The 12,458-nt window shown below is 33.6% G+C and overlaps 3 protein-coding genes across 5 annotated transcripts in view; 2 read left to right on the top strand and 1 right to left on the bottom strand.

The window, feature by feature from the left end:
• Positions 1-2,586, top strand: LOC132941069 (arginyl-tRNA--protein transferase 1-like). 2 transcript variants are annotated; one of them, XM_061008924.1, is made up of 6 exons: positions 1-255; positions 308-362; positions 663-830; positions 894-1,106; positions 1,264-1,464; positions 2,249-2,586. In XM_061008924.1, exons 3-6 carry the CDS (start codon positions 671-673, stop codon positions 2,350-2,352), a joined length of 678 nt encoding a protein of 225 aa, XP_060864907.1. In that variant the 5' UTR covers positions 1-255; positions 308-362; positions 663-670; the 3' UTR covers positions 2,353-2,586. The 2 variants fall into 2 exon arrangements, with proteins under 2 accessions (XP_060864907.1, XP_060864906.1); XM_061008923.1 differs by lacking the exon at positions 308-362 and having other exon boundaries at positions 2-255.
• Positions 2,587-3,031: 445 nt separating this feature from the next.
• The window catches only part of LOC132941841 (glutamate receptor ionotropic, kainate glr-3-like), a 46,694-nt gene continuing 37,267 nt past the window's right edge, over positions 3,032-12,458 (top strand). The window contains exons 1-2 of one of the 2 annotated variants that reach the window (XM_061010049.1): positions 3,032-3,129; positions 11,364-11,504. In XM_061010049.1, the coding sequence (XP_060866032.1) occupies positions 11,404-11,504 (101 nt within the window). In that variant the 5' untranslated portion in view covers positions 3,032-3,129; positions 11,364-11,403. Of the gene's footprint in view, positions 3,130-9,697; positions 10,052-11,363; positions 11,505-12,458 lie in introns of those variants that run through there. The other variant, XM_061010048.1, reaches the window with a different exon arrangement.
• Positions 3,126-7,545, bottom strand: LOC132941842 (uncharacterized). The gene is made up of 3 exons (XM_061010050.1): positions 7,022-7,545; positions 3,601-3,672; positions 3,126-3,498 (listed from the first exon to the last, which is right to left on the bottom strand). The coding sequence occupies exons 1-3, from the start codon at positions 7,082-7,084 to the stop codon at positions 3,250-3,252; spliced, it is 384 nt and encodes a 127-aa protein (XP_060866033.1). The 5' UTR covers positions 7,085-7,545; the 3' UTR covers positions 3,126-3,249.

Below are 12,458 nucleotides of genomic sequence, written 5' to 3'. Positions count from 1 at the left end.
TAGGAACCAGTGATAAGCGTAGATAAACAAGGAAAACTCGAGTCAAGGGATCCGTGGTCAACTCGTCAACTTACTGTCAAGACGTGTCAAGTGTTAATAATTATTAATTAGCCATCGATTACAACAGCCGTCAGCCATTGAGTTGTATTTTTCTGCCTACTGATCCATCATCACATCAGCTGGTCATCTGACGAACCATCGATTTTATTTTCACCCGTATCCGTGGTTGTGCCGACATCAGCGTATTAATATTTTGTAAGTTTTGTGTTAAATCTGTAATGATTTTTGTAAGTTTATACATTTTCAGTTGCGGTTTCCGAAAAGAGTTTTGTAAACATGTATAATAATACAATATTACAATGGTATGTACAACAACAATAATATTGCCTTATGTCCTTATGTCTTTATGTCAACCAGAGTGATATATTGTTTAAACATCATCGCACAATCCATCAGACAACTACACATCTACACCATATTAACTACCTTTTCGAAATGTACATTACCATACAATTTAAAATGTCACAATTTGACTGAATACGATTTAACACATTATGTTTTTGTTCTAAAATAATTATTAAGAACCTAAACTATATTGCAAAAGAACAATTGTGTTTGCTTAGTAAAAAATTAACTTTATATTGATTGGTTTTTATTTTCAGTTTCCACTATGACTAAATATTTTAATGTTGATATTGATAATATAATCACAGACTATGAATTAGCCTACCAAAATGCCAAGGAAAACTTTATCGATGAAATAAAACGAACCGATGATAATATACTGAAAGTATACACACAGGACATAGACGAATATAGCAAGACATTAAGTGTGTATTTTATAACGCCAGATGGCTTATAGATTATAAATGTTATGCATTGCTTATTTTTAGAAAACCTCTCAGATGTAAATAACAAAATTAGCAAGGGCCGTGATACACTTCAACACATATCCGACAAAGTCAAATGTGAACAACAGATATTGCAAACAGAAAGCGATCGCTTGGAGTCTATTAATAATGAATGTAATAGTTTGGGAGCTACAGAAATTGAGTTGAATGATGTGATAAATAAAACCAAAGAGCAACTCACCCAAGTATATAAAGGTAACTTAACATATTGTTTATATAGATACATTGTACATTTTATTTTTGTTTATTCTTTAAAAAAGATGATAAGCCACGCTCAATATGTCCGTGTGAAGGAAAATGTTTTGGTTTTTCATTATCTTTATCTGAAACGTTATTACTTATTTATTTTTAGAAAAAAAAACAAGTTTAAAAAAACTTAAACGAGAAATAAATTCATTCAGAACTGGAGTAAACATGTATGAGCGATTTTTACAGTTGAATATGAATATTGAAAGTAATGAAATAAATACTATAATCAATATTACCATGAAAAACGTAAAAAATCATTCAGATTACAAAGTCATTTTTGAGGAAAATGAAAACAATTTCAAACGTAAGTGTTATGCATCTACTGTTATTTTATCTTATTTGGTATTTTGTGATGAAGATTGTATTTATGATATTTATGTACAGATAAATAAAATATGGTTTTAGTATAATTTAGGACATCTACCAAGATTAAAATACAATAATCTAGTCTTATAATTTTGTATTTAAATAAATTAAATATAACTAAAATTAAAATTTCACACTACAAAAAACATACTTTAGATACTAACATTTTTAAATAATAATTATAATATCTGTTGTCATTAGGAAAATTAGTATAATTATTTGTAACAGTAGGTTACAATTTTTTTTTATTTATATGTATATAACATTATACTGTTTAACTTGGTTACATTTTACAGCACAAATTGTCATGTTTTAAAGTGCTTATAATAAAATCTTCAAATGCTTTTCCAAAAAAAAAAGTTATATTGATATAGCAAATGTAATGAACGTAATATGAAAAACTAGTAAATTTGAGTTAGACCATACTAATTCAAATTAATATGAACTATTAATAATCGGGATACATTTTTGATATTGTTTTTATTATCATAGCTCGCCCCTATAATCAAATATTGATAAATTTTAACAATTAAAATGTTGGTTCAAAAAAATTATGTTTACCTATATCCCCGCCTATATCCTATTTATTTATGTCACTTATGAGTTATATCATGTTTAACCACTACATAGGTACTCAATATAATATAATTACTATTAGATTTGATTCTGTTTAATATTTGTTTAATTTACCTACTTATTTTTATTTATGTTATCATGTACAGTTATTGACATTATCCCACGCAGCCAGACAGTTATGAAGGCAGCAACATTGTACGATCAAAACAAAGATATCCAAGGCCTGTTAGCTTTCTTATATACAATATAAAAGAATAACTAAGAAATCACATATTATTATAAACTGTATTATAGTGTATTTTATTTTATATATTATGTTTTCACTGTTGTTCTCCAACTATGTACTTTGTATTTTATACATTTTACTGCTGTGTATTTTACTAACTTGTACATGTAAATACTATAGAATTTTTAGACTTTTATACTGAGCTAATTCTTTTTATAATTTAAAAATATATAGCCCATATGGGTAAATTTAACCTTATTATTTTTTATTTTTTTTACTATGACCTAGTTACACTATTGTGAATACCTCAAAAAAAGAATTCAATTTTACAATGGGGGTACTGAATAGTATTATCAAACTGACCTATCTCTATTATTGAAATGTTTATATTGAGCTTTTTAGTTTTACTTTAATATTGTAAACAGTCGTGTAACCATTATGTATTCCACTATTCCAGTATAGTTTTTTAAAATGTCTAAGACGCTCAATGTAATAGTTGATCATGTAAGTAAATGTTTAATTATTTAGATACAGATTAAATAGTTTTTAGCCTTTAGTTAATCTATATTCAAATACCAACTTATTAGCAGGCGTAAAATTGTATTCAACACATTTTAAACGGTTTATTAAATTATAAATTTTAAAATTTTTTAAAATGTCTTATATTTTCTTAATAATTGATATGTTTGATGTGTAGATGCCACCTTATTTGTTGTTACTGACGGATGACGGTAACATTAATGATATCTCAGGATATGTAGGTGAAATTTGGAAAATCATTGAAAAACGTCTGGATATCAGGTAATTTAATATATATATTTTCATTCTCCAATTTTAATTTTTAGGTAATAATTGATATATTTTATAATTTGAAAAATTGAAAAATTGTACATTGTGTTTAATGTGATCAATGGTATGGTGTTATCCATTGTTGGTCGAAGATAAGTTTTTAGTTTCCATTTCTGCATTGTTTCTGGTTACAATTTCACCGACTGCTTTTTGTTCAGTGCCAATAACAATGACTTTTGGTAATATTTCTTCCGATTTTTGACTGGTTTCCAATGGCTTGTCTCTAGTTTTTTCCATGTGGAGACTTCTGGTATTGAGCGTGGCTGCTTCTCCGACGACGATCACTTCAGGTGTGGCTAAATTGTTTAATGGCCAATTGACCTTAAATCATACTCAATTTATGATTAATACTAGACTATGTACATTAAATTTTAAAATGTACATAAAATACTGCTAAGACAGTTAAGAATACACGTTCCTTACTTCTTGTTGTGGAGGCACAGCGTCTGGTTGTGATGGATTTTGAGCGTTCGGAGGGATTGGTGGAAACAAACTCTAAATTAGAACGTAAACAATTAAAAGAAAACAGCATACCGCCGAATTACAGTAGGTACATATGGGGTTTATGTAATTTTATTGTGTTAAAAGGGTAATTCGTTAAGCACGTTCACTCCCATTTTTATCCTTTTATCGAGCATTTCGGTGTAATATACTTTAGCAGCTGTGTCTAAAAACCATGTTTTCAAATTTTAACAGACTAACATCATTTAAACTTTAAAGAGTGCACTGTAGTACCTAATGTACAATATTTTTTTTATTCAAATGAGAATCTCCCATTAAATGGTCAAACAAATGACAAAATCAACAAATTTTTCTGAAAACCTTTGTGACATCGAAATTCGGTTGAGTATAGTTTTGGGTTCTGTTTTATTCTACTTGATACCTTTATAGAAGGTATAGGCAATGACGTAATTGTAGGGGCGCGAGGGGAGTAAAGGCACCATCCTCCCTCCCGTATAGATTTATCAGTACCTAGACATCTTAAAATCTTCTAAAATAAATAAAAAATGCAATAGGCACATTTAAGTATTTAACATGAGAGTTTACTAATTGCGCTCTAAACAACCTTTAGGCTCAATAGACCAATTGCGCTAGGTCATTTTCAGGGTTGGTATAACAATTGCTGAAAACGGTCAATATTATAACATCAAACTATACTCAAAGTTCAAACTAATACGATTCAAGCTAATCTAACAAGGTATTTTTTGTATTAGTACCTACACTTTTTGATTGTAACATTTTAGTAAATATACCAACAAGCCATATTATAGGGTGAATTATAAATAAATGACAATATTGTCAATAATGGTCACATAAAAGTATCTGTTATCATCATTGTGTTATTCCGTATACATAATAGTGTGTGCAACGTACCTACCAATTAGACCGATTAATAGGTAACTATAATGAAAACTTTTTACCGTCCATCACTCAAATGTCTCAAATTCATACTTTAGTTCTTTAATAATAATGAAATAATGACGTTTCATAATTAATGTCTCGATATTATTACAGAATATTGACAGCAGTTCAATTATTATTAACAATTTTTTTATTTTTCGAAAACAAAATATATTTAACCAGTCACACAGCAATCAATTTATCGATATTAATATATCTGTTAAGGTGAATGACGACATTTGGTGAATGTTGACATTCACCGGTGAATGTTGACATTCACTGCTGTTTTTGGTGAATGTCAACATTTTGAATGAATATTAAAAATTTGCCAACAGTCACCGGTGAATGTCAACATTCGCAACGATTATCGGTGAGTGTTGACATTCACAATTGAGTTTTGGTGAATGTTAGACATTTTTAGTTAAAATTGGAGTATAGACGTTATTGTGTCATACGTTAAGATAGTAAATGTTTATAGATATGATATTGTTCACACAATATTTAATCGAACGGTGTTTAATGATCTATATAATATTATCATAGACATTTAGGCATTCAACGTTACGGTATCTGGCTGTCTGCCCGTACCCACTACCTATCTCTCTCTGATTGAAGCTTCCACTTCAATTTCTCAAACAGGTGGACAGGGGTACATGGAATGCAATTGTAAGGCAAAGTGTGTATCGAAGAAGTGTAGTTGTAGATCCTCAGGCATTTTATGTAACTCAAAATGTCATAACAGTTTATCTTGTTGCAACAAATAATTTTTATAATATAAAATAAAATAACTTATGGTTTGTAAAAATTATTTTATCACTAGGTATTCATCTTTTTTTACAACATGTTAACATTCACCAAAAACAGATGGTGCATGTCAACATTCACCAGTGAATGTCTACATCTAAGAAGAAATTGACATTCACCAGAAATTTCGGTGAATGTGACATTCACCGGTGAATGTCAACATTCACCAAATGTCGTCATTCACCTTAACATATCTATTATATTAATTTTTATTTTCAATCTATATAAATTGTTATTATTATATTATATTAAATTGTTTTAAGTGTTGTTTTAGTTATTAATAACAATAAAACTTAGAATAAAAATAAAAGGTAAACACAAATTGATACATCGACTGTAAAAATAAGAAGCGCAATTATTGGTTAACTGACCCTAAAATACAAATTTTGTTTTAGGCGCAACTGCTGTCCTATCCCTCGCTTTAACATACATTTAACATTTTTTATAAGATAAAAATATTTTTTTTTTTGTCAAATTATTCCTATAAAGTAGGTACACACATTTAACATTTTCCCGTTGCTCCTGTTGAATAATATTTGACCTATTGCCATTTGTCAACGTTTGCATTATCGTATTATCTGGGTTACAAAATAACTCAATAATATTATTTCATGAATTTATTATGATTACTGGGTTATCATCACATTATTTTTTTTCAAACTTATAGGTTTATAGCAGTTTTTTAACGAATTATCGTGTACTAAATATTATTGAACAATAATGGCTACCCTAATGCCTATATCTATACAATTTGTTTGAAAGCCATAAAATGTGTTTTAAGACTTGTGTAAAAACAAACAATTTATTAGTTTATGGTTTCGATTTAGGTGAATAAATTATTTTGCTCTCCTCCTAATTTTTACCCAGTTACGCCACTCAGACGTATACATTATGATATGTATCTATACTAAAAAAGTTTAATTGTACAACTATAAAAGTATATTAGATTTTGTTGAATGGATACCTATATTATATAGGTTATACTAACATATAATTTAAGATGTCCATAGGTAGGTGATACCTATGTTAATACCTATGTATACCTAAATTAATCTTATAATTTTTAAAAACCATCCGAATAATAATATGCAACAGTACAATGTGCAGTATAGGCACTCGACTAAATATTACTAATATTATAGTAATGATAATATATAGGTAACGATTAACATTTTACAAAATTTCCGAATATAATATATCATAATACTATATTCGGATACAATAATATGATCTTCAAACGGCTGCAGATGCCTAAAACCACGATTTCAATAAGTGCACAACAGATTGGGATGCGATCAGGTCTCTTATAGCGATACCAACTGGGGCGCCCGCAGAGTGGGGCCGTGGGTGCCATTGCACCCACTGGGATTTTTTCAATGAACAAAAAAATCAGTGTACAATAATGTAAATATGTGAATATCCGTGTATAACATACATTTGATTTTGTACCCACTGGGTTGATTTTCCGCGGGCGCCCCTGCAGCACGGCACCAAGTTATTATTAATTGAAGTTCCTATATATATCAATTGGAGTTTATTACGCTTGTGTGTATAAGTTATAAAGTAGGCACTGCAGTGGACTGCACTAGTAATAATATGAACTGCTGCATGTACCACGGTGTCATGGACGACTACTTACGCCGAGCACTAGTTGTCCGACAAACGACAAGCACAAAAGGACGAAAATCCAATGTCCCATCATGTTGGCGGCGTCGCTGGCGATTTCCGACCCGGTGACGACTGTGCACAATCCTATATATTATGCTGTTGTTACGACGACGACGACGACGACGACGAACAATCGTGCGGCGCTCTCGCGATGCGGAATAGCTGCGGAGGTAAAACAATATCGGTATTGTGTATACAATAATGGGCTACGCGTCTTCTATTCGCAGCTTCGTCGTCGGCGGCACGAACAACGACGGTTAATTGGAAATTTATAATATATTACGGCGATGGCGCCCGCCGCAGTTCCCGCGGCGCGTAGAGTAACACGGTCGGGTCGGTGATAATATATACCCGCGGCGGCGTATGCGACACGACAATAAACGTGTCATTGAAAAATATGTAAAACCCGAAACATCGTCAAACAAAAAAAAATTGCCAGAACAGCGCTACAATTGTGTACCGCGTTTCGTGGTGCCGGTGCAGCGGCGTACATTTTAATATTATTATATTTATACATAAACGTGTTAATTATATACATACACACATGGCTATATATAGTGAGTATAGGATAGGTATATACACGCGCGTACGTCGGGCAATTATACACGCGTGTGTTTGCGAATTTTAAATTGTGAAACGAGGTGTTTACCATTTTTTAAACCCCCCCCCCCCCTCCCCCTTTCCCGCTGTTCGAGACCGATAAATCGATGTCAAGCAAACAACGACAGGTAATATTGTGTGCGTGTGTGTGTGTGCACAGCGCGTTATACTGTTCGCGTCTCCGTTCGTCATACGACCGCGGTTATGAGATGATGACATTATTATTATTATTTTGACAACTGGTTCGCGTGTACACATATACATACATACAGCCGTGACTGGCTATGCGACGTGTAATTAATGCGAATATTACAATGTGTATCGTTCGCGCGTAGGTGTAAGTAACAACATGTTGTATTACATTACCGCGAGTGAATATGTTAACAAAAAAACAGCAGTAATAATATCAGTCACCTATATATAGCAAAGCGGTGGATAAAATTTGTAAATAAAAAGACGTTTAAATCATGACATATTAATATAATGTGCCGCATATATTATAATAATATACACGTAGTAGTACGGGGGACATACTTATCGGGAAGCCCCCGCGTTCAAAACGAACTAGGTTGAGTCATATTTATATAAAATATGTACTTAATCGATGATTTGTATTTCTCTATAAAGCATCGTGTATATATGTTGAGAAGTTACCGTGATTACTATATTATAATAATATAATATTATCTAAAGATTCTCTATTTTCTCATTAGTCTACTCGCCATCAGTCAGTCGAAATCACTGACATCACACACATTCGTTCGAGTGATTTATTCGCCCTCGACAAGTAGCCGGCATAAACGGGTACTATCCATATTATATAACAATATTATGTGACATACACCAACGTACATATTATTATATTCAAAGGTTCTGAAGTATATTATGAGGTAGCATTATGCACTACGTACTACGCGAGTCGTATCTAAACCTCATATACATATATATATATTTTATATAAAAAGATTAAAATAAATCTGAAGAAGTAAAAACTCGGCCGTCGCGATTACCGCCGCTCGTCTCTATGTTGTATTATAAATTCGCGTAAATACCTATGCAGTCTGAAACGTGGAATGTTTCGGACAACGCGACTGTTGACCACCAGTACGGCCGTGAGCATTCTATTCTATTATAAGCCCGGTGATCATCAATTAATTTTTATTGTCGCCGCCGTTAAATTGACCGATTTATCAATAAATAATAATTTTGTATATATTTTTTTTAATGACGACCTGTTTTTTTTTCTTTCATATTTAGACATGTAATGACATATTTTCTCTTCAATTATATCACAGGCTATATTGTTTGAGTTTATCCGTCGCGAATAACGCCCGAAACGGTATAATATTATTTATTTATGAACTTGAACATCACAAATTGTTATTTCATACTTAATTATATCATACATTGCGATAATTACATCGTTTTTTACTATGCGCAAATGTACAATATATAACTTATAAGTGTATAACGATGCGTATCATTATGGTACGTATTTTTTCATAGAACGCAACATTATATTATGGTCTTTGCAGAATCTATATGGTCTTTGCGATGTACAATGTAGGTGTAGTCCCCCCCCTCCCACCCCAGATGAAGACACATATATAAGACGGTGGCGACGGGGGAGGAGTGGTACGCGAATGAGCACTATTATTACGGTGTCCGGCGATAAGTCACCCTGTATACGTATACGTTGTCCGGCCACCCGCGGAATGACGAGATCGCGGTTGCCAGCGTCGCGCGGTTGCTGACACGCGAGACCACCAGTTGACGACCGGGCGCGGGCCCGGCTGCTCCGATCGCCCTGCAGGAGTGACGGACGACGACGACGGCGGCGGTGACTAGCTGTACCGTCGAGGGCAAAGATACCGCCCCGACGGTACCACGACGATGGCAGAGTGCACGAAGGCGGCGGAGACTGCAAAACACACTGCGATACAGCTGAGCTAGGAACATAATATGGACGTCAGCATCGCCGGACTCGTGGAAACGGATAACGACGACGCGCGGTTCCAGGACGGCCACCGGATGGTGACGCGGTCGAGTCAGGGCGAAAATCACGCGGAGAGAATCGGGACCGACGATCCCCTCCCATTTTCGTCCAGTGGCAATCGGCGGTCGAGTCGCGTCTCCGCAGTCGCCGCCGATTCCAACGGCTGCTGCATCTGCTCGCTCAGTGTTTTAGGTCACCGTCGCCGTCGTCACGCATCGGTCGTCTTCATCAGTACCTGCGCATCGTCTATGCGCACTGTATAGATCGCTAACTGACCGCGTCAACCCGTCTCATCGCTCCCGCGGTGGCCTTCGCCCGCCGTCGAGATATGGTCGTCACCCGCGACCAAACGCGCTGGCGACTGCACTCGTCCACCTTCGGGATGTGCCGCAAGAACGTATAGAGGTGACCAGCAGCCTTATTGCTTTATATGCAAGCACCTCGCCATCACGCACCACTCTCTCCCCCCCCCCCCCCCCCCGCGTATTGAGTCTTGTCTGGTGTTTTTATTAATAATATTTATTAATTAATAATTTTTTATTATTATTTTTCTATTAGGCCACTTTGAGTGGTTTACATTTCAAAAATTGTTCAAAATTAGGCCACTTTGAGTTTAAACTTTCGATTGTACTTAAAATATTATACAATTACATTTGTTGAATACACAATAAAATTGTCTATACAAAAACAAAATATTGTTTCTTTTTCACGTATTAGAGTGTATTTGTATATTTATTTATTTCAACAGAACAATGGGCTCTGTGGACACTGAACATGTCCTTGTGAGGGCCCGTGCAAAGTATTAACTACCTACTAGCAATGTTTTTGTCGCGCATCGAATATATCAATAAAATATTATAATAACGATAGGTATTTTTGGTCAGGTGAATGTATAATAAATAATAGATATAACCATAGATGACTTGGGACTTTTACGTATATTATAAATGTTACTGTACGCAATGGCATTTTACAAATAGTAATACTTTATACACTTGACCTCACAGAGTGGGTAACAACTAGTTCCTATAGTATACGCGGTGTACATAAATACGCGATTAAAGGACTTGTTAGTGTATTTCGAGTGTTTATATTAATAACGTGTAACGGTAGGGCGTACCTGATGTGCGAAGAAGGGTGGTGACAGGTAGGGGTGGTTAAATTTTTTATTACAACACGGAAAGCTCCCTCTCACGCCTACACATTATCAACTTTTTGAATATTTTTCTACTGTGATATCCATTTTCGACTTGTATGGTTGTATTTAATTATAATACCTACCTACCGATCATCTCATTCAAAAACTATTGTATACAATAATAATACCAAAACATGGCCCAACTCTCGGGGGAGTGCCTCCCCAGGCGGTCTACTCATTGCCCCCCCCCTCAAATAATATTACACTAGCGTGAAATATAATAGTATAATATCATACGTATACCTACTAATATGATTATGTCCAGGGCTCGTAAGTTCGTGCCCTAAAAATGTCTGAATAAGTATACACTTATGCACTAAAAACTGGCAAAATATGCATTGAAAATATGCTTTTAAAGGTTCAGAAATATGCACTAAAAGTTTATATTTGTAAAAATTATATTTTATTTGATTAATTAATTTAATATTCCAAAAACCAAGTTAAAAAATATTTATTAAGTTTAAGTTTTTTTTTTATCTATTAAGTAATAATTTATTATTTATGTCTGTTTGCGAGCAGGAGCAATTACGTGCGCGGAGACTTCAGTGCGGGCAAATCAATGTTGAAAGAAAGCACCGGTGACATCCTCTTGGTGCCGATCGTGGTCACCACTACCGACGTACAGGATTTCGACTTCTCGATTCCAATTTTTAAAACGTGGTAAGTCACTATTAATTTCGTGCACGGCGTATACAAAGTGGAGGTATACTGTATGTTTTCCTATGGTTGTATACTCGTATGGTAATTATTTTCTTTGCTGCAGCAGTGCAACGCGAGTGCTTGTCGATTCGAAAACTGATATAAATTGATAACTTTTCTCGTTGGCAAATATTTGATATAATATATGAATACGTGCGATTTCTGCAACGTTCTACACACCGCCATACATTTTACAATAATGTCATAATAATAGCGTATAATAAATTTACAATAGATATAATTATATCGTGCTGAAATTCGATATTACTGCGCGTTTCTTCTGCGCAAGTGCATTTGATTGTATTACAATGGGTAACGCGTTACCTATACATACCTATATAACTGCTATAAGTATATTTGATACGAATTGTTATATTTATAGCAATACCGTATACCGTAAAATCTCGAAAGCATATCATAATATCATAGTATACAATATCACGAACGCCGTTGAAACGTGAACGAGTCTCCGTAAACACCAATCACGTTGGTGTGTTGTACCTATACTGCAACGTGCAAGTCGATGTGATAAAAATCGGTGGAATTGCATAAAAACTTAGCAATGATATAATATACTATTATATCATATTATTGTGTCCCGTATACCCTTTATGGTTACGTTATTGCGCATGTCTTATATTTTATACACATAATATTATTATTATATCATTATAACAATGCTCACTATTTTATTGTTAATATAATATAATATGATCACATGTGTATATATTATTGTGCACTATTAATAAGTAGACAAAATAATAATATAATATGTGCATTAAAAAATTTCAAGATTTCAGCAATATTGAAAATTTAAAAGCACAATCTAATTTTTATTGTCAAGTTATAGTAATAAAAAAAGGTTAGGTCAGGTTAAGTTAAATTTGAGAAACCCATGTACGATATTCGATAGTG

Source organism: Metopolophium dirhodum, chromosome 3, assembly GCF_019925205.1.
Source record: "Metopolophium dirhodum isolate CAU chromosome 3, ASM1992520v1, whole genome shotgun sequence".
Taxonomy (NCBI): domain Eukaryota; kingdom Metazoa; phylum Arthropoda; class Insecta; order Hemiptera; family Aphididae; genus Metopolophium; species Metopolophium dirhodum.
This window is presented reverse-complemented; position numbering and strand designations above follow the sequence as displayed.

What these genes read in the sequence shown, in the direction of transcription:
- LOC132941069 (XM_061008924.1), top strand. Translation starts at nt 671, where the DNA reads ATGACTAAATATTTTAATGTTGATATTGATAATATAATCACAGACTAT. An exon ending in CGAATATAGCAAGACATTAA is followed by an intron (nt 831 to 893) that starts GTGTGTATTTTA and finishes GCTTATTTTTAG; the next exon opens with AAAACCTCTCAGATGTAAAT. An exon ending in ACTCACCCAAGTATATAAAG is followed by an intron (nt 1,107 to 1,263) that starts GTAACTTAACAT and finishes ATTTATTTTTAG; the next exon opens with AAAAAAAAACAAGTTTAAAA.
- LOC132941842 (XM_061010050.1), bottom strand. Translation starts at nt 7,084, where the DNA reads ATGATGGGACATTGGATTTTCGTCCTTTTGTGCTTGTCGTTTGTCGGA. An exon ending in TCGGACAACTAGTGCTCGGC is followed by an intron (nt 3,673 to 7,021) that starts GTAAGTAGTCGT and finishes GTTCTAATTTAG; the next exon opens with AGTTTGTTTCCACCAATCCC. An exon ending in CTGTGCCTCCACAACAAGAA is followed by an intron (nt 3,499 to 3,600) that starts GTAAGGAACGTG and finishes GTATGATTTAAG; the next exon opens with GTCAATTGGCCATTAAACAA.